The sequence below is a fragment of the Oncorhynchus nerka genome, linkage group LG20, assembly GCF_034236695.1.
Source record: "Oncorhynchus nerka isolate Pitt River linkage group LG20, Oner_Uvic_2.0, whole genome shotgun sequence".
NCBI lineage: Eukaryota > Metazoa > Chordata > Actinopteri > Salmoniformes > Salmonidae > Oncorhynchus > Oncorhynchus nerka.
This window is the reverse complement of record NC_088415.1, coordinates 72,386,993-72,414,467: the sequence shown is the minus strand read 5'-3', so window position 1 is coordinate 72,414,467 and position 27,475 is coordinate 72,386,993. Positions and strand designations below refer to the sequence as shown.

General features: G+C 42.2%; 1 protein-coding gene across 7 annotated transcripts in view; it reads right to left on the bottom strand.

Moving 5' to 3' along the window:
• Positions 1 to 27,475, bottom strand: part of LOC115103085 (sodium- and chloride-dependent glycine transporter 1-like) — an 89,222-nt gene that overhangs the window by 41,293 nt on the left and 20,454 nt on the right. For 3 of the 7 annotated variants that reach the window (XM_065005744.1, XM_065005743.1, XM_029623707.2), the window contains exons 1-2: positions 21,098 to 21,447; positions 13,025 to 20,675 (exon numbers count right to left, since the gene is read on the bottom strand). Coding sequence is in view for 1 of the 7 variants with exons in the window: in XM_029623707.2 (XP_029479567.1) it covers positions 13,025 to 13,054 (30 nt within the window). In the remaining 6 variants the exon portion in view is untranslated. The other 4 variants (XM_065005747.1, XM_065005748.1, XM_065005746.1 and 1 more) reach the window with 4 other exon arrangements.

The window sequence follows — 27,475 nt, the reverse complement described above, 5'->3', positions numbered from 1 at the left end:
TGAGGAGCCGTGCGCTTCCACTGCACTCACTACCCTTGCTGTCTCTCCATTTCTTCCACTTGTTTTCAAGGCAGCTGCACCCAGACCACCAACACTCTCATTCATGAACACTTGACTCTCAAATCCTTGTCCCTTGACATTGCCAATTCCTCCCTGTATGTAGTGCAAAAGGCACAGGGGCACATACCTTCCTCACTGCCTACAACATGCTTGCAGGGTCCCCACCCACCCATTTTTAATTCATGCTCTTCCTCTTTTTTTCAGAGGTCCAAAGATACCATATTATTTGTGCTCTTGACAATGTATGGTCAACCGATACGTGACAAAGACAGCATTAAGTGAGAGAACTACAATTGCATCACAATGTAAGGAAGGGTTCAACAAAATGCCAAAATGTGTCACAAAGGAGGCCTTTCAAAAACTCTGCTTTTGGCCAAGTCCTCCAAAGAGTATCCTGTTAGTGGTGTCAAAAGTTGACAGACACCTGGCATGGATCCTAATGGATGTTTGATAGTGGGGGACAATGGTGGCAACCGCTTCAGTGGATAGACTCCATGAGTAGGGCTGGCACAATTACCGTATAACCGTGTAACCGACGGTTATGGATGAAGACGTCATGAAAATAAAATAACTAACCCTGGCATTTTGACTGGTAAACTCATGGGTACACTTGCAATAGATAAATAGGTCAATCAAACTCAACCAAAACAATGTAATTGCCATGGAAATACGTGGGGGAAAAGGCCATGGGGGAAATATATTATAAATATAAATATAACTGTCAGAGCATCTTACAGATTACTGCACCTGTACATAGCCCACCTATAATTTAGCCCAAACAACTACCTCTTTCCCAACTGTATTTAATTTATTTATTTATTTTGCTCCTTTCCACCCCATTATTTTTATTTCTACTTTGCACATTCTTCCATTGCAAAACTACCATTCCAGTGTTTTACTTGCTATATTGTATTTACTTTGCCACCATGGCCTTTTTTGCCTTTACCTCCCTTCTCACCTAATTTGCTCACATTGTATATAGACTTGTTTTTTTTTTACTGTATTATTGACTGTATGTTTGTTTTACTCCATGTGTAACTCTGTGTCGTTGTATGTGTCGAACTGCTTTGCTTTATCTTGGCCAGGTCGCAATTGTAAATGAGAACTTGTTCTCAACTTGCTTACCTGGTTAAATAAAGGTGAAATAAAAAAATTAAAAAAAAATAAATATTGAGTCTCCTTTTTGCCCCCCCAACCCCAACACATGTTCATGTCATTGTTACCAATCAACTGGATTACATTTTTAAATGAATTAGACTACCACTACCGATTTCTGTATACTAGCTATGCCAACCTGCTTATACGAATAGGAGTTAACATTGAGCAGTCACAAATCAATTCAAATCGGACTTAAGTGACCAGATTGTGGGCCTGTTATAATACATCATAAATCTTGATGGATTTGACAAATATCCACTTTGGTAAATCAGATTTGTTGAATGTGCGCCAATCTGGTAAAAGAATGTCTACGTTCTACTGAGTCCTTTACCACATCTATGGTTGCTTGGTATTGTGATGCAATCATTTCCATGGTAATGTAGAATGTTCATTCAAATGATGATAACTGATGTGGCTCATGCTTTGGATATTTTTTTGTATGTCAGATGAGTTGAATCAACAGATCACTGCACACATTTTACTTCCTGCTTTGCTCCTATAGTTACACTTGCAATGCATGCCAGTCCACCCATTATGTCATCATTGACTTGAATGTGGACGCCGATCTATTCATTCTATTTCTATGGCAGGACATGCAGTCAGGAGTGTAGCTGAAGAGAAAATATGCCCCCCGCATTTCTTTGCTATTTGAACAGTTATTACGGTGACCGTAATAACTGTTATTACTGTTAATAACAGTTATTACGGTGACAGAAGGTACTGATTTCTCTGTCAGGGTTGGAACCTGACTTTGCATTACATTATGAGGTTGCATAAAGGCAAATTGCCACACCCTCATTGGAGGAAATGATGATGTACACACATCAGTTTAAAAGGGGAAGTAAACAAAGTTGGCTCACATAAAAGTAGTTGTGTCATATTGCTTTTTTAAAGAGAAAAACTAATATTCCAACAATTACGCTACTATTAGCCAAATGTAATTTACGACATTTAAAATTAGATTAGCAGATACATTGCTTTTGAATTGAACAACATAGGGGCAAGTTATGCTAGGAATAAAGCATAAATAAGAAATAAGTATTTGAACCAGCTGTATAGTGCTACAGAAAAAAACAAAATGTGCACCCAGTGGGGGCCCCAGGACAGAGTTTGGGAAACCCTGAGCTAGGCGACAGCACACTTCCTGCATGCTCTTTAGTAGTAAAGGTCTGCAGACGAGCGAGTGTGTGGTGTGTGTGTGTGTGTGTGTGTGTGTGGGAAAGTGGAATAAATTACACACATGTAGAGCTCCTCTGGGCTTCCATATGAGGCCCAGACAGCCACGAGCGTGGCGGTGGGGGAGTTTGACACTGTAGGTCATTAGAAACTCTACAGGGGCCACAGCCAACTCCTATTAGTCAGACCAAGAATAGGTCAGATTTAATGAGGATTTTGCGATGCACTATTTTTCCTGCCGCTTATCAATAGTTGAACGGAAAGAGAAGTGTAGAGGGGTGACTATGATCAGGAAAAGAGACAAGAAAACTTACTATAAAAGCCAGTTGACATGTTGGGGAACCTGTTTTTCTAATTGTCCTGTTATGTCTGCTATTTAGCTCCATTTAGACATCACAGATAACATGCTCTGTAAAGCCAGTTGCAGCGCCTTACCCAAGAAGACTTGAGGCTGTATTCGCTGCCAAAGGTGCATCAACAAAGCACTGAGTAAAGGGTCTGAATTCTTACTTCCACTCCACCATAAAGGCCTGATTGGTGGAGTGCTGCAGAGATGGTTGTCCTTCTGGAAGGTTCTCATATCTCCACAGAGGAACTCTGGAGCTCTGTCAGAGTGACCATCGGGTTATTGGTCACTTCACTGACCAAGGCCCTTCTCCCTCAATTGTTCAGTTTGGCCGGGCAGCCAGCTCTAGGAAGTGTCTTGGTGGTTCCAAACTTCTTCCATTTAAGAGTCCACTGCGTTCTTGGGGACCTTCAATGCTGCAGACCTTTTCTGGTACCCTTCCCCAGATCTGTGCCTCGACACAATTCCTTCAAACTCATGGCTTGGTTTTTGCTCTGACATGTATTGTCAACTGTGGGACCTTATATTGACAGGTGTGTGCCTTTTCAAATACTGTCCTATCAATTGAATTTACCACAGGTGGACTCCAATCAAGTTGTTGAGACATCTCAAGGATGATCAATGGAAACAATTTCGAGTCTCATAGCAAATAGTCTGAATACTTATGTAAGTAAGATATTTCTGTTTTCGCTTTGTCATTATGGGGTATTGTGTGTAGATTGATGAAGAAATGTTTAATTCAATCCATTTTAGAATAAGGCTGTAACGTAACAAAATGTGGAAAAAGTCAAGGGGTCTGAATACTTTCCGAATGCACTGTACAACCTATGTATGGTCCATATTATCAGGTATGCTATCAGCAATAAGCATTATCACCTGTAGCCCAACTGATGCAGCATAGTGGCTATAAATAAATAAAGTCTCAAACAAGGGGTAGCCTATCTGCACTTACCCTAGTGGGCCTAGGGTGACCTTTTAATTAGTTAGCATCCTATTGATGAATTGTATGTCCCAAACACTTGCTTAAACACAGTTAATATAATGTAGGCCGACCTGTAAGGGACGTTTGGGGTAAACTGCCACACAGGGTACACTGCCTGTACTTCTCACAGAAACCACTTCCTGTCACAATTTCCCTGGGATACCCTTCTTTTTAACAAAGTCCATCAAAACTGCTGTTTTCCCAGCGATTGCAAGACTTGTTGTGCATTGACTGACTGCTTGTTAGAATGCATGTTTCGCTCCCTATGGTACTCATAACTTGAACGCGCCTCGAGAGGAATATTTATTTACACACAACAACAAGCCAGCTAGATCAATAGATAAACTATTCTACTATAGGGTGTCGGATTTTTGTATTCATTACTAATTTTGTTTGCAGTGGAAAAGTAAACGTGGACTGTTCCAGCATAGTTCAACCTTCTGACTCCACAGATGATTGGGGTAAACAGGTTAAACTAAACCTTTCATGGCACCTCCCTACTGGGCGTCAGTCATACCCGGGTCATACGCTGCCCATCACACACAAACCTGCTACTAAGAATACATAGGCTAACCCTAACCCGCAAACTAGACAGGGAGACCGGGAACCCTCCATCATCATCATCACTACACTCCTCATACACTCCTTTTAATGATACTGAATATGGTAGTGGCGAGGGGGCAAGGTAAGGGGGGCCATTAGGACAGGACAACTTCCGACTAAGGCATGCAAGAATTTAGGAAGGATCGTCTGGCTGTGCACAGCCCATCAATGAGGTGGCCCGGCAGCCTGAGAAAAGCCCAGTTGCTATAGAGAGCAGGGGTAGGCCACAGTCCTAATAGAGGAAGAGCGTGCGGGAGAGAGTGAGAGGGGGGGGGAGGCAGTGTGTGGATTAACACTGGGTGTTCCATTTCAATTCTAAATTTGCAGTCTTTATTTCCTACTACGCTCCTATCAGAGAGATCTCACCACATGCCAATTTCATTTGCTGAGAACATCTGAGTTCTAGTCTAGCCCATCGAATCTGCCAGCATTTTTTTTTTAAACTTTTTGGAAGGGTATGGCTAGCGTTATATCAGGTATAAGATAGAAAATCTCCCTATTATTACACAACAACATCTCAATCTTATTCAAACAAAACAAATCACTGAAGTGACACAGAATGGTCCCAGGACGGTTTGAAATGAGCCGCCTTTGGGACTCTTTCCTATTCAAAGCACGCTGCCTATTGACAAGCCAAACAAGGAACTTCAGTGTGGGCTAAATTACTACTGCTGACCAAACATGTCACTTTCGCAACTTACTGCCCTATTGATGTGCGGTTTCCGGATCGTATTCTCACTCAGTTGGTTTGCAGACTAGAGATACTGACGCAGACATGCACACACAAATATTGCAAAAGCAAGCGTAAACCAACATGCCTGTTACCCCACCGCTTGACACATAAAGCTTGTTGCTGATTGATTTGAAATAATAGGAACGCACACGCATAGAAAATCCATTTGTGAGCAATCTCATTCCTTTTGAGTGAAACGTACACAACTGGGGTGCGTCGTAGTGGCCATGGCCAATGGTGCCGTCTCCGATCCTACATTTTAAAGGCCATCCTCTTGGCGCAGAGACAACATTTCCTGCAATTCTACATATTGTGGCTTGGGGCGGAGAGAAAATGTTACCGTTTTAAAGCTAGTTTGATGCAATTGTACACATGTTGTCATGGGGATGAGAGGAAATTGCAATTTTAAAGCTAATTTCCTGTGACTCTACACATTTTGCCATGGCTTATGACTCAAACATGATAAGAAAATCAATAGGGGCCCCATGCCATGACATTTGGGGAATTTTAGATTTAGATAGTGATTGTTAGTTCTCAAAGATTATCTTATTTAAAAATATATAGCTCCATTTTCTTTTCTACATATTTTATATCTGGCTTTAGTCGTTTTAAGTTTACACTGAAAACGTTTTATCATCCCAAAAATTATTTCCCCTCCCCATAATCATATTTTTTGGCGTGCCGGCAATGAATATAGGGGAAACACTGAGTTTGAGCTGCCCTTGCTCAAAATGTAGGAATCATTCTTACCATTCTCCTCATTTTAACTGTTTTAGCAATACTGATTCGTTTTTTGCCCAAAGGTAACAATAGTCTAACTATTGGGATCAAAATAACTATTGAGTGTTATCTGCTCTCACTGTACAGAATCTGAAACAGAACACATTTTAATACAGGTGTAGACAGGGTCACAGGGAAGCTTTTAGTAATCATTCCCAACATTATCATCGAGACCTCTCAGTAGATTGGTATGATGGATCTCTCGGTCTAGTCTTCTTCAGTGATACATCTAGTACCCAGTGCAGTGCTCAGAGATATTCAGCTCTCCAGTGGACATGGTAATGATGTTTGGTCCTATTAAATCCACCTGCATTTAGATTTCTGTCCATTATTGCAATTTACTTAATAGCTCATCACCTCTGATTAGTTTCACCTAAGTGATGGGGTGCGTGAAGGCTTGGTACAAGGAAAATTAGGATAACCCTACATTTTCTCAACAGTTCAGACTAAAAAACAGAAATGTGACTAAAAATAGCTCTGGGGAATCTCTCTCGCCGGACAGACTAGGTAACGTGGAGGACAGAAAGCAGAGAGGTCAGAAACGGCCCTTTTTTTGGCGCATCTGACAGCCTTTGTCCGGGCAACAAAAGGACAAATTCATGAAGCTATGGTCGGAAAACAACGTCCTAAGCATTTCTTCCAGTTAGAAGAGTGAGTTCTGCTTAGCCTGGCAGCTTTCAGGGACACAGGAGAGCAATCTCTAACGCTTGGGTTAACATGAAGTTTTCATGATAATATCTCCCCTCCGTAATTTAGCTGGAAGGGGCCCAGCTGTTAATTCTTTATAAATAGCGTGTAGCTCAGATTGCCTCCAGGGAGAATGGGGCTCAGTGGAGTAGCTGGGGAACAAATCGGGCCAGATAAAGCACACAACATACACATTTTGACAAACATATGGGACCATTGCTGGGGATGAAAGTAAGGTACATGTGACTTTAGTTCACCTCACGTGGATTCACCAATGAGCAAATTAGAAGAGCAGCAGCAGAAATTGTTGCCGACCTGACTTTTTTGAGAAGTGATCGAAATTAAGAGGGCTTTATAGGGAAAAAACTCAATCCAAATAGAATTTTTGTCTGAAATAGCTACCACAAGGTTAGTACATGTGCTTTTTCAAGAGTTTTTTTATTTATTATTCACACGGGCTCAAAAGTAGAATTGACATTTGTTTGCATACATGCTAGCCACTGTAGGTAGGCCCCACTTCATTCTTCTTACGTACTTTCATAACTTCGAAATCAGATAAAACCTTGTATAAAAGATAAACAAACAACTGATTTAACATTTGTGTTTAGTGACAACAAGGGTGAATGAAGGCCCTTTATCTAGCTAGGTAAACAGAGATGGTTGTAGGATTTTATCTAGTATTTGAAATGATGCCAGATTTCTAGTAACATACGGGACATAATAAGGGACATAATGTAGGTTAGCAAACGTGCAAAATTTAAAAAGAGACAAAAAAGCTTCATTCTAATCATTTCAAAATGCAATGTTTTGCTATGTGCTAAAAATGAAGACTTTTCTTTGTCAAGTCATGATAACAACTCAACAGAATAATTAGTTATATTAGTAAATTACTTCAAAACAATACCTTTTTGGAGAAATAATTAATCTATTAGGCTACATGTGTATGCACATATTGCCACTGCAAATCTAGTGCAATGGAACGTGAGCAAGAAAGAACTAACTTTTGGAGATGCTTTCGGGGGGCCTTGGACATGGAAGGAATCAAAGTGATACATAATATGAAGGCGGGTGTTCCTGTGAGGGAGCCCTGAGAACGACGGACCCCCCTTCGTCCCATGCCTATATCTCCCATTCACTAGACAAGGGGCAGAGCAGGTTGAGTTCAAGCGCAACAAATTACCTAAATATGGGGTGAAAAGCCTTTGAAGGACCTCAATTGGACCGTTGAAAATAATAATAATAAAAGAGATGAGAAGATTTAAGAGGCCTCGAGGGAACACAATGCTCAACTGCTGTCCATAATTTCACAAAGTAGCCAGCGAAAGTGGGTCTCTCCCTTTTTCTTTTAACTTTGTTTATCCTTTATTTGGAAGGGGCTGCCATTAAACAGAAGAGAGAGGAAGAAAAGTAGGAAAAAACTACATTTTCAGCCTGAGTGGTTTCTTCAAGTGAAATCTAAAGGCCGAAACTCAATGGGCCCTTTGGTTGGGGAACCTTTTTAAAGGAAGCGCAGCAGTGGACGTGTTTGGCATTTGGTGGCCCTTGTCCCCCCATTGTACCTTCGCCACAGTGGCTGCATTTTCTCTGGGTCGGCTTCTTGGTGCACTGCACTGTACAGTCAGAGGCTCAAACAAACAGAAATCATGTTTTGACTTCCCCTTTGCTCCGTCACATCTGTTCCCATGCCCCTGAAGGCAGCACAGTTGCACAGTTACAAAGATGTGAACACTCAAGCTAATTCAAGTGAATGACTGACGGCTCAATATGGTCCTCCTTACATAAGAAGGGAAGGAAAAGCTTTAAGCAGACTGAAGACTTGACGGACAGACGAACTTAAGCTTGCCACACGTTGTCTTTACACAAACTTCACATGGCAAGGCAATTATGTACAACATACAAGTCGTTTAGATCCTCTACGCCTCAATACTACACGAAATGTCTTGCCAGTTTTCCAAGGTGAGAATGTTAACAAGTAAGAAACAATAAAAGACAAACTACATCAATATTTGCGATATACTTATTTTTTCCCCTTTTTCATTGCTATGGAACAGACATTTCTGTATCACTTAGTCTGCAGGTAACCTACTGTAAACCATTTCATGGCAGAATGGTCCTTAACAGGGATGGCTCCTGTCCTATGGGACACTGCAAAGAAGCCCACATTAGCAGGCAGCCCATGGGAAATGCAACTCACTGCAGCACTACCCTAGTACCCAGGGGAGGGGGTGCAAGAAGTCACCACAGCTAACAGTCGCTCTGCTACTGATCTTTAGTCTTTCGTCTCTGACAGGCCAAGCAGAAATACCCCCGTCATTACCGGGCACAAATATGTTTTCAATGTCCGTTTCACATGCATTCTTTCTCTTCGCTTTCTTAGAGAAGTGTTTCCTAACCCCCAACAGCACACATTTCTGTTGTAGCCCCTGACAAACTCACCTGATTCAACTAATTGAAGGCTTGATGATTAGTTGACAAGTTGAATCAGGTGTGCTCGTCTGGTGCTACAACAAAAATGTATACTGTTGGGGGTAATGGAGGACTGGAGAGGGCAAACACTGTCTTAGACGATTACAGAAGAGGCACAACGACACGTGATGCGTGTCCCTTCCCCAACATATCCTCTCTCAATGCATAAGACAGCTAGCTGTCTCCTAAAAATGTGCACCAAAACCTCATCCGGCTGCCAATTCAGGGAAAGTGAGTCCATAAACTATAAAAGATGCAGGAGAGCAATTCAGAAGATACGGCCTCTCTTAGAAAGGTTGTAAAGAGTCCGACTTGGGTTTCTAATGCACAATCCCAAGCAGAATAAGCAGCATGTCCATGGCAAGTAAGCTCTCAAATAGATAGAAAACTAGAAAGAGCAATTTTAGCAGTAAGTGAAAATAAGTATACAACTACTAAAATGTCAATTACTGTAGGTTATGTATTAGAGGTCGACCGATTAATCGGAATGGACGATTAATTAGGGCCGATTTCAAGTTTTCATAACAATTGAAATCTGTATTTCTGAACACCAATTTGTCGTTTTTTTTTTTTTTACATCTTTATTTAATCTTTATTTAACTAGGCAAGTCAGTTAAGAACACATTCTTATTTTCAATGACGACCTAGGAACAGTGGGTTAACTGCCTCGTTCAGGGTCAGAACGACAGATTTTCACATTGTCAGCTCGGGGGATTCAATCTTGCAACCATACAGTTAACTAGTCCAATGCTATAACCACCTGCCTCTCGTTGCACTCCACAAGGAGACTGCCTTTTACGCGAATGGAGTAAGCCAAGGTAAGTTGCTAGCTAGCATTAAACTTATCTTATAAAAAACAATCAATCAATCATAATCACTAGTTAACTACACATGGTTGATGATATTACTAGTTTATCTAGCGTGTCCTGCATTGCATATAATCTGACTGAGCATACAAGCATACAAGTATCTGACTGAGCGGTGGTAGGCAGCAGCAGGCTCGTAAGCATTCATTAAACAGTACTTTCGTGCATTTTGCCAGCAGCTCTTCGTTGTGCGTCAAGCATTGCGCTGTTTATGACTTCAAGCCTATCAACTCCCGAGATTAGGCTAGTGTAACCGATGTGAAATGGCTAGCTAATTAGCGGTGTGCGCGCTAATAGCGTTTCAAACGTCACTCGCTCTGAGACTTGGAGTGGTTGTTCCCCTTGCTCTGCATGGGTAACGCTGCTTCGAGGGTGGCTGTTGTAGTTGTGTTCCTGGTTCGAGCCCAGGGAGGAGCGAGGAGAGGGACCGAAACTATACTGGCAATACTAAAGTGCCTATAAGAACACCCAATAGTCAAAGGTATATGAAATACAAATGGTATTGAGAGAAATAGTCCTATAATTCCTATAATAACTACAACCTAAAACATCTTACCTGGGAATATTGAAGACTCATGTTAAAAGGAACCACCAGCTTTCATATGTTCTCATGTTCTGAACAAGGAACTTAAACGTTAGCTTTCTTACATGGCACATATTGCACTTTTACTTTCTTCTCCAACACTTTGTTTATGCATTATTTAAACCAAATTGAACATGTTTCATTATTTATTTCAGGCTAAATTTATTTTATTGATGTATTATATTAAGTTAAAATAAGTGTTCATTCAGTATTGTTGTAATTGCCATTATTACAAAAAAAATAAAAAATTGTCCGATTAATCAGTATCGGCTTTTTTGGTCCTCCAATAATCGGTATCGGCGGTGAAAAACCATAATCGGTCGACCTCTATTATGTACAAGAACAAAACATTATAAATAAATCAGTAATACATCATGTCATAAAATCTAAAGATGGAGGCAATTCTACTGTATGTAATATAATACACTGTATGTAGGGGAGCCGTGGCAGTTATTGATGGCGGGAGAAGGGCTCGGTCCTGTGGAATGACTAGCATCACTGTCTGTCAGTGGAAGACAACAGACTCGGCCATGGGGACCGGAGCAGGGGGGAACCAATCACAAGAGGGGATGGATTTTTGGAGGGATTTTTTTTGTGAGGGATTTTGGCTCTTTCTACTTTTGACTTCACATTTAAACCTCAAGGTTTGACCTTACTCGTATGCTTTTTTCCTGTCCAGATAAGATAAGTTTTACTATCTCTCTCTGTCCATTTCTCTGTTTTACTAACAGCAGTGTGAAATTTGAAAATGTTGTTGTGAAGAACATGTGATGTTGTTATTGAGGCCTTGGCCTAAAAATATTTACAGAGTGGTTTGATGACTAGGACTAGTAGGACTCACTTATAAAATAATAATAATTTATGTGACTACTTGCGATCTTTATTTGCTTATTCTATAAGCTAACTGTATGTCAAATTGTCTTACAACTGTATAACCTTGGAACAACCTGCAAGAGCCAGTACATTTTTTCTAGGTATGTATTTTGTGTAAGATTTATCAAGTTACGCTAGTTCTCTGGAAAATTACATCATAACCTCTACAATTAAATGAATGAATCATTTAATTTAGCCTAGCAAGATGTGTAATTTATTACAGTTAAGGCAGTTTTAAAGTAGTGAGTAAGCTGTATTTGAGTTCAGTGGAGAGTTCCTCTGTGGCCCTCAGCCAAGGACACACTGTTCAGACAATTACAGAAGTGGCTGCTGCGAAAGCCACCTCGGCCAAGTCAAACAATCAGCCTGCAGTATACCTGCTTGACAGACACATGGGTCCGGTTGGGTAAAGCCACCCAAGCTCCAGTTACTTCAGTACTAATACTGTGGCCAGGGGTGGCTGCTAGCCACTATCCCCAGTGTTCCCCAGTGTTCTCAGTAGTCAAAATCGAAAGGGATAAAGGCATGGAATGAAATATTAGGGATAGTCAAAACCAATTTCATACAAGTTATACAAACATTAAACACATACAAAATACATAAAACAATAGACAGGACACTTAGGAACGTTTGGCTAAATTCAAGCAAGAATCTCTGAGAATCTCATTGATCAAGTACAGGTAACACCTTGTCGACTTGATAAATAGGCCTATTCTATGTCTTCAAATGATAGGCTAAACCAAAAGGATAATTCTTTACACAAAACAAAAACATTTCATTCAAATGAATGTGCTATTTAATTACTTTATCCCAAGTACATACTGTATATTATCTAAAGGACCTTTCAAGTCACTAACCAGATGTTTGGTTGATATGCAAAAACATTTTATTTTTGGTATGAAACATGATTTATTTTTCAGTTAATAAAATAATTCTATATTTTTACTGGATGTAATTTATAGCCTTTAAAGTAAACATTGGATTATGTCCCACAAACATTATACATGTGGCACTATAACCCAAAAACATTACATTAGAATAACTATATTTCAGGGAAAATTAAGTACCCCCCAAAAATTGTGGACTACAAATTTTAAGTGGCAATAGGGCTACAGAGAGAAATTAACAGAAAACTTGGGAAATAACACCAACTTTACTTCACTACTGACCTTGATAACTGATAACATCTCATGAGAACTCCACATTAAATCATTTTGCTAAAGTTTCTACAACTAGCTAGAATTCTAACTACATTACTTTTTTTTTATAATTAACAAAGCAACAAAAACAGTAGACATGTTTTTATTTCATTAGCCTACATTTTGTTAGATAGACTATAGGTCTTTCCAGTTGTCATCCAGTTAGCTGATCCTTGGTCTATAGGGCTAGACCAGTGACCAAGTAACAAAGGGATACATGATCAACAGCATAAGGTCAACTAATGTTCAATTGCTGGGCAACAGCTGCACACTGCTATTCCTCATCATTGACAAAACAATACTGTAGCTCAAGTGTGATTTGCCACCCTTAAAGAAGAGAAGCCTCCACAAGTTATTTTACCAGTCCTAAACAAAACTCCTCTTGTCTGCCCACCAGACACTTGTGTGGCAACCTACTCCCCTCAGTCTATGACGGGGTGTGTGAGGAGATGAGTATGGGAGGGAGGGGGAAAGACTAAATAGAAATACAATAAACATAAACTTAAACTCACCAGAATCCCCGGAAACTGCTTTTCCGCCATGCTTCAGTCAGGAGCGCTTTCAAGCAGAGGGACCTCTTTCTCTTCTGTGAGGATGTAGTCTATGTCCGTGCTGCTGCTCGTCTTCTTCTGGACACCGGTATGTTTCAGTAAGAGCGGCTGGCGTGCGACGTCGCCCCGTTGCTCTCTCGATTCCCTTGTCTCCGACCGTAGCTGAAGTGGCGTCTCTCCTTTGTATTAATTCTCCACTGATCCAGGAACTTTTCTTTCCTGTGAAAGGGACATGTGACAAGGAGGGGGGTGGAGGCAACACTTTTAGTTCCTTTCCCAATTTCAAACATAAATTTCATCACTGGGAAAAAACTCCCTCCCTTTCTAATGGTTGAAGACACTTGTCTTTAGCTGACCAAAGGCACCAGTGGTGAGGATGCTGATATATGCCACAGATTGGAGAGAAACTAGATTGAAATTTTCCTGAAAACTAATCGCTGAAACAATGTGCTAGTGTATAAACAGATTAGTCGACTGTTAGAGAAAAAGCTCAGACTTGTCATTGACTGCACATTGCACAACAAGTGCAGAGAGCAGTAATCGAAATGAACCCAAGAACATGGGAAGCCAACAGAGTTTAATTCCTTCCCAGTATAAATTGAATTGAAATTTGATGTCTGCATTGTTCTATTTTATTCAATTATGTGACAATGGTAAAATTGTTCAAGTCAAATACTTTACATTTGGAGCACATAGAAATCCATTACTCTCTGTATCAGGGGAAGATGCTGTTTATCCTATAAGCTAATTAATTCCATAGGAAAATTCATTAACATTCACTAAAGCTAAAATTCACCATATTTAAATTGAATTACATAACAATAATTAATATCATACATACAAGTGCCTTCAGAAAGTATTCATACACTTTGATTTATTCCACATTTCGTTGTGTTACAACCTGAATTCAAAATCTATTAAATATATTTTCTCTACACACAATACCCCATAATGACATGGTGAAAACATATTACATAATTGATAAGTCAATACCTTGTAGAAGCACCTTTGGTGGCGATTACAGCTGAGTCTTTTGGGGTAAGTCTCTAAGAGCTTCCAACACCTGGATTGTACAATATTATTCATCATAAAATCCTATTTAAAATATTTTTTACATTATTTATTTAAAAAATTATAATCTTTTTTAAATTCTTCAAGCTCTGTCAAGTTGATTGTTTATCATTGTTACACAGCCATTTTGAAGTCTGCCAATAGATTTTCAAGTCAAAATTGTAACTTGGCCACTCATGAACATTCAATATTGTCTTGGCAAGCAACTCCAGTGTAGATTTGGCCTTTTGATTTAGGTTATTGTCCTGCTCAAAGGTGAATTTGTGTCTGTTGGAAAGCAGGATTTTGCCTGTGCTTATAGCTGTATTCCATTGATTTTTATCCTAAACAACTCGCTAGTCCTTGCCAATGACAAGCATACCCATAACATGATGCAGCAACCACCATGCTTGAAAATATGAAAAGTGGCACTCAGTGATGTGTTGGATTTGCCCCAAACATAACGCTTTGTATACTTAAGTGCCTTGTTGCAAACAGGATGCATGTTTTGTAATATGTTTTATTCTGTACAGGCTTCCTTCTTTTTATTCTGTCATTAAGGTTAGTATTGTGGAAGAACTACAATGTTGTTGATCCATCTTCAGTTCTCATATCACAACCATTAAATTCTGTAATTGTTTTAAAATCACCACTGGCCTCAAGGTGAAATACATGAGCAGTTTCCTCCTCTCTGGCAACTGAGTCAGGAAGGATGCCTGTATCTTTTTAGTGACTTTATTGATACACCATCCACGGCCTAATTTATAACTTATTATGCAATTTGTGAAGCACATTTTTCTCCTGAACCTATTGAGGCTTACCGTAACAAAGTGGTTGAATACTTATTGACTCAAAACATTTCCACTTTCAATTTTGTATTAATTCTTTTTTTAATTGACAAACTAAATTGTTAATACATTTTAAATTCAGGCTGTAACAAAACTAAAAATGGAGAAAAAATGGTGTGTGGATATTAGGACTGTTGCAGTGTTGCCAACATGTTACCGCCACACTGGCAGTCATGAGTCATGACCGCAGTAAAATTTCACTTGACCGAGTCACAGTAATCTCCTCTTAATACACCGGACATGAGTTGGTAGTACCCAACTTGCTAACAACCATCAGGTGCTAATGGCCTGGTACTCAGGGCTCTATTGTCCCTCTAACCACTCTGACATCAAGGCAAATACAATAGAAAATCACATCAAACACTTATCATCAAAACAGTAGGCCTATCATACTTTTAAAACTCACCTCACTGTGATTGGTCAATTTGAAGAAAAAAGTTCTAAAACAGGTTGAAACTGAGTGGGAAACATGTTCATTGTGGTTGTTGTTTCAAAGCCTAACACAATGAAATGGACAATGCTTTCTAAGGTGATGATGAAGTCAAAACACCCATATGCATATTAGAGTTTAAGCATGCTGTTGCGGTGACCGTATTACCGCCACACCGGCGGTCACGAGTCATGAAGGCAGTCAAATTCCACATGACCGTTTAGTCACAGTAATTAGACTTCTCCAAGCTCTGATGCTGCTGCTATTTAAATTACCAAACTTGCTAACTGCCTGGTACTCAACACTCTATTGTCCCTCTAATCACTCTGACATCAATGCAAATGTATTTTGAAAATCTAATCAAACACTTCCTGAGAGCCCATGAGCTCATGTTGCGCAACATTTCTATAGGCTATGCAATCGTTGGAGAAAACCGCTAATAAAAAGACGAGGATCCCATCACCTTTCTATAGGCTAGGCCTATGATATGTATTACTCAACATTCCTAATAATATGCACATTGCTTATATTTACAACACGAGTATAGCCTGCCTGGCTGGTATGAAAATGAACCATGGGGAAAAGCATCCTCCACTTGCTATTTAAGTGCATAGATGATATGTATTTTTTCCACTGCCCCTGTTTCGATACAGGTGCATGATAATGGTCCATTCTAATTCAAAACAAATGTCACACATATATTATTTAGTATATGTAAAGACAAGACTAAATGAAGAATAGTCTGATGGGTGACAATATCAGCCTATCACTTGTGAATTATAAATGATCACTTGTGAATTATGCCCAGCATAAGAAACAAAGCTGTTTTTAGCAACTTTTTCGAATCAGTCACACACCCCATGTCAAATCAAATTGTATTTGTCACATGCACCAAATACAACAGGTGTAGTGTCACGTGTGTCCCTCTCTGGCCTCTAGGTCACCAGGCTGCTCGTTATGGCGCACACCTGGACTCCATCACATCCTTGATTACCTGCCCTTTATATGTCACTCCCTTTGGTTTCTTCCCCAGTCATCGTTGTTTCTGTTTCTGTGTCATGTTGGTGCACTGTTCATTTATTTATTAAACGTATTCACTCCCTGAACTTGCTTCCCGACTATCAGCGTACATCGTTGCAGAATGACGACTCACCAAATGGAAGCATCAGAGAGTGTTTTTTTGTTTTGTTTTGTTTTGGTGTTGGATGTGATGTCGGGTCCGGGTGTCCGAACCGGAGCTACCTGGGAGGCCTCAGACGGTTTGTTGGGTTCCCCTGCCTCAACGGGCCCGACGGGTTTCAATACCTCAGCGGGATCGACAGGCTCCCATGCCTCAGCGGGATCGACAGGCTCCCATGCCTCAGCGAGTTCGACAAGCTCCCATGCCTCAGCGGGTTCGACAAGCTCCCATGCCTCAGCGGGTTCGACAAGCTCCCATGCCTGAGCGAGTTCGACAAGCTCCCATGCCTCAGCGGGTTCGACAAGCTCCCATGCCTCAGCGGGTTCGACAAGCTCCCATGCCTCAGCGGGTTCGACAAGCTCCCATGCCTCAGCGGGTTCGACAAGCTCCCATGCCTCAGCGAGTTCGACAAGCTCCCATGCCTCAGCGAGTTCGACAAGCTCCCATGCCTCAGCGGGTTCGACAAGCTCCCATGCCTCAGCGAGTTCGACAAGCTCCCATGCCTCAGTGGGTTCGACAAGCTCCCATGCCTCAGCGGGTTCGACAAGCTCCCATGCCTCAGCGAGTTCGACAAGCTCCCATGCCTCAGCGGGTTCGACAAGCTCCCATGCCTCAGTGGGTTCGACAAGCTCCCATGCCTCAGCGGGTTCGACAAGCTCCCATGCCTCAGCGAGTTCGACAAGCTCCCATGCCTCAGCGGGTTCGACAAGCTCCCATGCCTCAGCGGGTTCGACAGGCTCCCATGCATTAGCGGGTTCGACAAGCTCCCATGCATCAGCGGGTGAACAGGTTCCCATGCCTCGACCGAGGCAACCGGTCATCTGGGAGGGGGTATTGTCACATGTGCTCCCTCTCCGTCACCAGGCTGCTCGTTATGGAGCACACCTGTCACCAGCGTTATGCTCATAATGACACTCACCTGGACTCCATCACCTCCTTCATTACCTGCGCTTTATGTCACTTTAGTTTGTTCCCCAGTCATTGTTGTTTCTGTTTGTGTCATGTCGGTGCGCTGTTCACTGACTCAGTGTACATCGTTACATGTAGACCTTACAGTGAAATGTTTACTTACGAGCCCTTAACCGACAATGCAGTTAAGAAAATACCCCCAAAAATTAAATATACAAAAAAGTTTTAAAAAATATATATAAAAAGTAGGAGATAAGAATAACTAATGATTAAAGAGAAACAGTAAATAACAATAGTGGGGCTATATACTGGGGGTACCGGTACAGAGTCAGTGTGCGGGGGGCACCGGTGTCAAGTTAATTGAGGTTATATGTACATGTAGGTAGAGTTATTCAAGTGACTATGCATAGATATTAACAGAGAGTAGCAGCAGCGTAGAAGGGGGGCAGCCATTTGATTAGCTGTTCAGGAGTCTTATGGCTTGGGGGTAGAAGCTGTTTAGAAGCCTCTTGGACCTTTTGAGGATCTGAGGATCGATGCCAAATCTTTTCAGTCTACTGAGGGGGGAATAGGTTTTTTTGTGCCCTCTTCATGACTGTCTTGGTGTGCTTGGACCATGTTAGTTTGTTGGTGATGTGGAAGCCAAGGAACTTGAAGCTCTCAACCTGCTCCACTACAGCCCAGTCGATGAGAATGGGGGCGTGCTCGGTCCTCCTTTTCCTGCAGTCCATGTAGTCCCATAGGCATATATGTTTGATACGGTTTGTGTCACAACTAAAGCACATTAATTACAATGGGTGTAGAGCCTAACTGTCATACATAAAGAGTGTGTGAGTTTCAAGTTTGGGGGAGATAATGTTGACAATAAAAATGAACCTTTATAATAAAAGCATGACATGCATAATTGCATTTGCGGTCTCTTTTGATAATGGTGTTTTCCGCTAATGGAACATTTGCGCTTATAGACTACTACCATGTGCGCATTGATGCGTTTATAATGTGAAGAAATAACCTAATAGTTTATCAACATTTTAAGCTAAATGTTCTGTTCTGTTGCGTGTGGTTGTATTAATTTGTGATCTATTGTATCCCGCAACAGTCCCAGACTATGTTTGGAATATTTATTTCTCGCACAGAATAGGTCGACTTTGTACTATGGGGGATAGTAGATTGACATAGGCTAGTGGTTTTGCTGTTTGTTAGGCCTACTCATCTTATTGGCTGACGAAAAGTACATTTCAACAGTTCTTCCAATATCTTCAATATGCACCTTGGAATTGGATACGGACACGTACAGTTGCGTCCTGGATGTGTCTGAGTTGTAGCCTGTGAGAACGACCCAATCAGGTAACGGAGAGCCATGTGAGTGAGAGATGCTTTGGATTACATTGAGAATAGTCTTATAGGTGAAAATATGATCACTTGATGAGCAAACAGCGTGTGCAGCCTGAGGCAAGGAAGTTTTTTTCAAATAATTTTTCAAATCAATAGCCTATCGTGCAGTCCATATATGATTTCACTTCTAAGTCATTCTAAGGTTTGTATCATTCACAACTAAAATTGACAGAAAACTCTAAATCTAGCATATAGGACCTGTTTCAAATGATCACTTTAACACTCTGAAAGTGCAACTTTCATGCACTTCATATGCGCACTCGCTACAGAATGGGAAAAACATCCTTTCTATTTTATTCAGTTAAGTTCAATTCTATTCTTCTTACTATAAAATCATATAATATAAAAATAAAGGCATGGGACTTACACATATCTTATCTCCTACATTTACAAGCCTACAGCTTATGGCATGGCGCATAGCCAGAAAACATACAGTAGGACAACTCATATTCTGTCCTTCTGAAATAACTTTTCTTCATATCATGTTTCTTTAAACCTCCCTAAAATAAATCATGGATTTATTGTGATGGTGTACAGTATATAAAATTGATTTATTCTACTTTTTTTAAATATAGATGCTCCAAATGTGTGCATCAGTGGCTTGTAAGCATGGAGCCCTGGAAATGCTAAACGTGTTTAAGTTCATTAACGGTCAATTTCCATGAGACCGGCAGGCTTTTGCATGACAACAACCAGCTGACAAAATGTCATGACCGCCACAGCAGTAGTAAATACTTTCTGAAGGCACTGTACATGACAATACAATGTAACTAGGTATGATTACACCATTTAAAAAAGGCTCCCTTCCAGGAGTCAATTATGGGCATTACAAAACTATTATGCCTATTTATTCTAAGGGGGGAAAAGTACAATGACACAATGCCCTTTGAACATATTTAGGATGATCTATATCTTTTGACATATTGGTTTCCTGACCCTAGAAGCAGTCTATGGACAAGGTATGACAGCAATCCATGCTCATCATGCTCAAAACATCTGTAGGAGACTGTTGAGCTTCTCAATACATTTTTGATACTTTCGGATGATTTGGACATGATGCGCGAAAAAATGCTAATATCGGGCCCATGACTTGAATGGGATTTGTACCACAAATGCATGTATTTTCTTTTTTTTATACTTTTATTTAACCTTTATTTAACTAGGCAAGTCAATTAAGAACACATTCTTATTTACAATGACGGCCTACCCCGGCCAAACCCAGACGACGCTGGGCCAATTGTGCGCCGCCCTATGGGACTCCCAATCACAGCCGGTTGTGATACAGCCTGGATTAGGGTGTCTTTAGTGGGTGTCTGTAGTGACGCCTCTAGCACGGAGATGTAGTGCCTTAGACTGCTGCGCCACTCGGGAGCCCCAACAGTTAGCTTTTGATAAACTTTTGCTTAAAAGTTAGCATGTGGGACCCGTGCCAGGGGCTGTTTAGACGGTAACAAAATCGATGTGTCATTCTGTAACTTGGGTAAACTCTCTCTTTATCATCTTCAGCATCAATGTGTTGGGAGTCGGTTGACCTGACATCCCACAGTGTGTTAGGATTAATGAGTGTACAAGACATTACACTGAGTGTACAAGACATTAGGAACAAACACCTTCCTAATATTGAGTTGCACCCCCTTTGGCCCTCAGAACAGCCTCAATTCATCAGAGTCCATACTCTACAAGTTGATGAAAGCGTTCCCCAGGGATGCTGGTCCATGTTGACTCCAATGCTTCCCACAGTTGTGTCAAGTTGGCTGGATGTCCTTTGGGTAGTGGACCATTCTTGGTACACACGGGAAACTGTTGAGCATGAAAAAAACAGTAGCGTTACAGTTCTTGACACAAACCGGTGAGCCTGGCACCTACTATCATACCCCGTTCAAAGGCACTTAAATCCTGTCTGGCCCATTCACCCCCTGAATGGCACTCATACACAGTCCAAGTCTCAATTGTCTCAAGACTTAAGAATCCTTCTTTAACCTGTCTCCTCCCCTTCATCTACACTGATTGAAGTGAATCTAACAAGTGACATCAATAAGGGATCATAGATTTCACCTGGATTCACCTGGTCACTAAAGGGCAGGTGTTCTTCATGTTGTGAACACTCAGTGTGTAGCTCCCATTCCAATGTAACACACAGAATAATCAAACATGCCAGAGGGTTAAATAGTTAAGTTGATGCAACAAAGAAAAATAAAACTAGGTTAAAAGCCAAGTCTTACCGTCACAGAAGGAGCAATTCCCCTCAAAGATAGAACAGGCTTTGGGTTTTACTAGACAGTGTTGACTTTCAAAGGAGCTACTAGATAAGATGGCCTCAGCAATGAATAACTAACTGGTCTGCAGAGTGGACCAACACCCCATCCCATGCACTCCACTCAGTCAGTTCTGTTCATTTCCCTCAGGTCTGCTCTAGTAGTATGTATAGCACATATGAGTGTTGCTCCACCCCTGGGAGGAGTGAAAGTGAGTTATTGGTGGAAAATTACAGGTCTCTTCTCCTTCCCTTTTTTGTGTTCTCAATTTCAATACCCATTTCCTAGAATGAGTATGTCCAAATAATGTATTCATTTCTTTGTGTAGTCTATACGACTGTGGAGAAAGGTGGGCCCTTGAATGTTTTGGTACACCTACTGGAGAGCTCTTCTTTGTCTACACCTATTCAGCATCATTCACACCAATGTTCCCTCAGAAGAAATTCAGCCCTGACTAAATTTCAGGTCTGCTGAGCGCAAACTTGAACGTTGTGAAAATTCTGTGCAACTTCCAGTGTGTATTTAATGTGAACTCTGAGGCTGTACCCACTTTAAGTTACTAGAGTGGCCTACTATCAAAAACAACAGAGAAATGGATCCCCGTACATTTTTTACATGGAAATAGCTGTTGTACCATTCAGCCTACAGTAGCAGCTAATGTGTGGTGTTCAATTTAGGCCTACATTCCATGAGACTTTGGAAAAAACCTGTTTCCACTTGTTCTTCAGACAAGGAGGTGATTGACAAAATAAAATGTATTATTATTCCATACCATTATTACAGAGAATCAGACAAATTATGCTAACTTCTGCCTATTGGGTACTTAGCGTATTCAATCCTGTCTCAAAATAAAACATTGCCCCTTTAAGACCTGACTCACTTTTCACAGATGTCTAGAAATGTACACGTTTTGTGTTCTTGTAAGAAGCAATCACTCCCCCATTGCTGACTTCAAATGATCTGGGCTAATGATCTGGGCTAATGATCTGGGCTAATGATTTGGGCTAATAACTCACTAACTAGCAAAGGATATGAACAAATGTAACTCTGGCTTTGATACAGTAGTGGTGCATGGATCAAAATCACTGGGGAAGCCATATTACAACCTATGTGTTGTGTTAATTGCAGTGTTTGCTCTATAACCTGTTAGTTCATATGCCTTGTGACCGTGATATACAGTGCCTTCAGAAAGTATTCAGACACTTCTAAAATATATATATATATTTTCAATCCTTAGCAATCTACACACAATACCCCAAATGACAAAGACAAAACAGGTAAAGAATTTCTGCACATTTTGTACAAATAATAAACAAAAATATATTTCTACATAAGAATTTAGACCCTGTGCTATGAGACTCGAAATTTTGCTAAGGTGCATCCTGTATCCATTGATCATCCTTGAGATATTTCTAAGAATTCATTGGAGTCCATCTGTGGTAAATTCAATTGATTGGACATGATTTGGAAAGGATTTGAAAAAAACAAAACAAGTCATGAGGTCGAAGGAATTGTCCATAGAGTTCCAAAACAGGATTGTGTCAAGACACAGATCTGGGGAAGGGTACCAAAGTATTTCTGCAGCATTGAAGGTCCCCAAGGACACATCATTCTTAAGTGGAAGAAGTTTGGAACCGCCAAGACTCTTCCTAGAGCTGGCCACCCGGCCAAACTGAGCAATCAGGGGAGAAGACCCTGTTCAGGGAGGTGACCAAGAACCTGATGGTCACTTTGATAGAGCTCCAGAGTTCCTCTGTGGAGCCCGGACATGGACCCGATCAAACATCTCTGGAGAGACCTGAAAATAGCTGTGCAGCAAGGCACCCCATCCAAAATGACAAAGCTTGAGAGGATCTGCAGAGATGAATGGGAGAAATTCCCCAAATACAGGTGTGCCAAGCTTGTAGAGTCACACCCAAGAAGACTCAATGCTGTAATAGTGCCAAATGTGCTTCAACAAAGTACTGAGTAAAGGGTCTGAATACTTATGTAAATGTAATATTTCATGTTTTTTTTACTTTACAAATTAGCAAACATTTCTAAAATACTGTTTTTGCTTTGTCATTATGGGGTATCGTGTGTCGATTGATGAGGGGGAAAATGATTTAATCAATTTTAGAATAAGGATGTAACGTAACAAAATGTTTAAAAAGTCAAAGGGTCTGAATACTTTCCGAAGGCACTGTATAGACCTAATCCTACTCTGATGTGATCTGCCTGCAACAAAATCTCATGCATAGTTAGTTTAAATACTACATATTGCATAGTTCATTTTTTTCATATATTGTATTGAAAGTGGGTACTATTACTTTGATTCGATCACAACTCCCACAGTAAAGGGAACCGTTGATAGTGTTAACTAAGGGGGAAAACGCTTGAAAGTTGAGAGAAGTTCAATCTTGTACATCTCTTTGCAGCCTGATATTTCTTCTTAAGCCCCACCCATTTCTTTAAGGATTCACGTGAGGCCATGTGCTAAACAGCAATCACTGAGGCGGCAGGTAGCCTAGTGGTTAGCGCGTTGGACTTGTAACCAAAAGGTTGCAAGATTGAATCCCTGAGCTGACAAGGTAAAAATCTGTCATTCTGCCCCTGAACAAGGGGCATCTCTGGTAAAGACACTATATAAAATAAAATTGTGTGTGTCACATGCACAGGATACAGAAGGTGTAAATGATACAGTGAAATACACTGCTCAAAAAAATAAAGGGAACACTTAAACAACACAATGTAACTCCAAGTCAATCACACTTCTGTGAAATCGAACTGTCCACTTAGGAAGCAACACTGATTGACGATAAATTTCACATGCTGTTGTGCAAATGGAATAGACAACAGGTGGAAATTATTGGCAATTAGCAATACACCCCCAATAAAGGAGTGGTTCTGCAGGTGGTGACCACAGACCACTTCTCAGTTCCTATGCTTCCTGGCTGATGTTTTGGTCACTTTTGAATGCTGGCGGTGCTTTCACTCTAGTGGTAGCATGAGACGGAGTCTACAACCCACACAAGTGGCTCAGGTAGTGCAGCTCATCCAGGATGGCACATCAATGCGAGCGAGCAGTGGCAAGAAGGTTTGCTGTGTCTGTCAGCGTAGTGTCCAGAGCATGGAGGTGCTACCAGGAGACAGCCCAGTACATCAGGAGACGTGGAGGAGGCCGTAGGAGGGCAACAACCCAGCAGCAGGACCGCTACCTCCGCCTTTGTGCAAGGAGGAGCACTGCCAGAGCCCTGCAAAATGACCTCTAGCAGGCCACAAATGTGCATGTGTCTGCTCAAACGGTCAGAAACAGACTCCATGAGGGTGGTATGAGGGCCCGACGTCCACAGGTGGGGGTTGTGCTTACAGCCCAACACCGTGCAGGACGTTTGGCATTTGCCAGAGAACACCAAGATTGGCAAACTCTTCACAGATGAAAGCAGGTTCACACTGAGAACATGTGACAGACGTGACAGAGTCTGGAGACGCCGTGGAGAACGTTCTGCTGCCTGCAACATCCTCCAGCATGACCGGTTTGGCGGTGGGTCAGTCATGGTGTGGGGTGGCATTTCTTTGGGGGGCCGCACAGCCCTCCATGTGCTCGCCAGAGGTAGCCTGACTGCCATTAGGTACCGAGATGAGATCCTCAGACCCCTTGTGAGACCATATGCTGGTGCGGTTGGCCCTGGGTTCCTCCTAATGCAAGACAATGCTAGACCTCATGTGGCTGGAGTGTGTCAGCAGTTCCTGCAAGAGGAAGGCGTTGATGCTATGGACTGGCCCGCCCGTTCCCCAGACCTGAATCCAATTGAGCACATCTGGGACATCATGTCTCGCTCCATCCACCAACGCCACGTTGCACCACAGACTGTCCAGGAGTTGGCGGATGCTTTAGTCCAGGTCTGGGAGGAGATCACTCAGGAGAACATCCGCCACCTCATCAGGATCATGCCCAGGCGTTGTAGGGAGGTCATACAGGCACGTGGAGGCCACACACACTACTGAGCCTCATTTCGACTTGTTTTAAGGACATTACATCAAAGTTGGATCAGCCTGTAGTGTGGTTTTCCACTCTAATTTTGAGTGTGACTCCAAATCCAGACCTCCATGGGTTGATACATTTCCATTTCCATTGATAATTTTGTGTGATTTTGTTGTCAGCACATTCAATTATGTAAAGAAGAAAGAATATTTCATTCATTCGGATCTAGGATGTGTTATTTTGGTGTTCCCTTTATTTTTTTGAGCAGTGTAGTTACTTGCGTATTTGCATAGTAGCAATACTAAAAATAGAAAGTGTAGAGATAAAACTGTTTGATCATTATTAGATGATGCTTACTCAGGCACACGTCTAAATTGATGGGTCATGTGAAATAAATGCTATAACCACACCTCAGCCACATATATTGGATGGGTCACTATTGTCTAGACAAGTTCATGAAATACAATAGATTTACATTTACATTTACATTTAAGTCATTTAGCAGACGCTCTTATCCAGAGCGACTTACAAATTGGTGCGTTCACCTTAAGACATCCAGTGGAACAGCCACTTTACAATAGTGCATCTAAATCTTTTAAGGGGGTGAGAAGGATTACTTTATCCTATCCTAGGTATTCCTGAAAGAGGTGGGGTTTCAGGTGTCTCCGGAAGGTGGCGATTGACTCCGCTGTCCTGGCGTCGTGAGGGAGTTTGTTCCACCATTGGGGGGCCAGAGCAGCGAACAGTTTTGACTGGGCTGCGCGGGAACTGTACTTCCTCAGTGGTAGGGAGGCGAGCAGGCCAGAGGTGGATGAACGCAGTGCCCTTGTTTGGGTGTAGGGCCTGATCAGAGCCTGGAGGTACTGAGGTGCCGTTCCCCTCACAGCTCCGTAGGCAAGCACCATGGTCTTGTAGCGGATGCGAGCTTCAACTGGAAGCCAGTGGAGAGAGCGGAGGAGCGGGGTGACGTGAGAGAACTTGGGAAGGTTGAACACCAGACGGGCTGCGGCGTTCTGGATGAGTTGTAGGGGTTTAATGGCACAGGCAGGGAGCCCAGCCAACAGCGAGTTGCAGTAATCCAGACGGGAGATGACAAGTGCCTGGATTAGGACCTGCGCTGCTTCCTGTGTGAGGCAGGGTCGTACTCTGAGGATGTTGTAGAGCATGAACCTACAAGAACGGGCCACCGCCTTGATGTTAGTTGAGAACGACAGGGGTTGCCCAGGATCACGCCAAGGTTCTTAGCGCTCTGGGAGGAGGACACAATGGAGTTGTCAACCGTGATGGCGAGATCATGGAACGGGCAGTCCTTCCCCGGGAGGAAGAGCAGCTCCGTCTTGCCGAGGTTCAGCTTGAGGTGGTGATCCGTCATCCACACTGATATGTCTGCCAGACATGCAGAGATGCGATTCGCCACCTGGTCATCAGAAGGGGGAAAGGAGAAGATTAATTGTGTGTCGTCTGCATAGCAATGATAGGAGAGACCATGTGAGGTTATGACAGAGCCAAGTGACTTGGTGTATAGCGAGAATAGGAGAGGGCCTAGAACAGAGCCCTGGGGACGCCAGTGGTGAGAGCGCGTGGTGAGGAGACAGATTCTCGCCACGCCACCTGGTAGGAGCGACCTGTCAGGTAGGACGCAATCCAAGCGTGGGCCGCGCCGGAGATGCCCAACTCGGAGAGGGTGGAGAGGAGGATCTGATGGTTCACAGTATCGAAGGCAGCCGATAGGTCTAGAAGGATGAGAGCAGAGGGAGAGAGTTAGCTTTAGCAGTGCGGAGGGCCTCCGTGATACAGAGAAGAGCAGTCTCAGTTGAATGACTAGTCTTGAAACCTGACTGATTTGGATCAAGAAGGTCATTCTGAGAGAGATAGCGGGAGAGCTGGCCAAGGACGGCACGTTCAAGAGTTTTGGAGAGAAAAGAAAGAAGGGATACTGGTCTGTAGTTGTTGACATCGGAGGGATCGAGTGTAGGTTTTTCAGAAGGGGTGCAACTCTCGCTCTCTTGAAGACAGAAGGGACGTAGCCAGCGGTCAGGGATGAGATGATGAGCGAGGTGAGGTAAGGGGAGAAGGTCTCCGGAAATGGTCTGGAGAAGAGAGGAGGGAATAGGGTCAAGCGGGCAGGTTGTTGGGCGGCCGGCCGTCACAAGACGCGAGATTTCATCTAGAGAGAGGGGAGAAAGAGGTCAGAGCACAGGGTAGGGCAGTGTGAGCAGAACCAGCGGTGTCGTTTGACTTAGCAAATGAGGATCGGATGTCGTCGACCTTCTTTTCAAAATGGTTGACGAAGTCATCTGCAGAGAGGGAGGAGGGGGAGGGGGAGGAGGATTCAGGAGGGAGGAGAAGGTGGCAAAGAGCTTCCTAGGGTTATAGGCAGA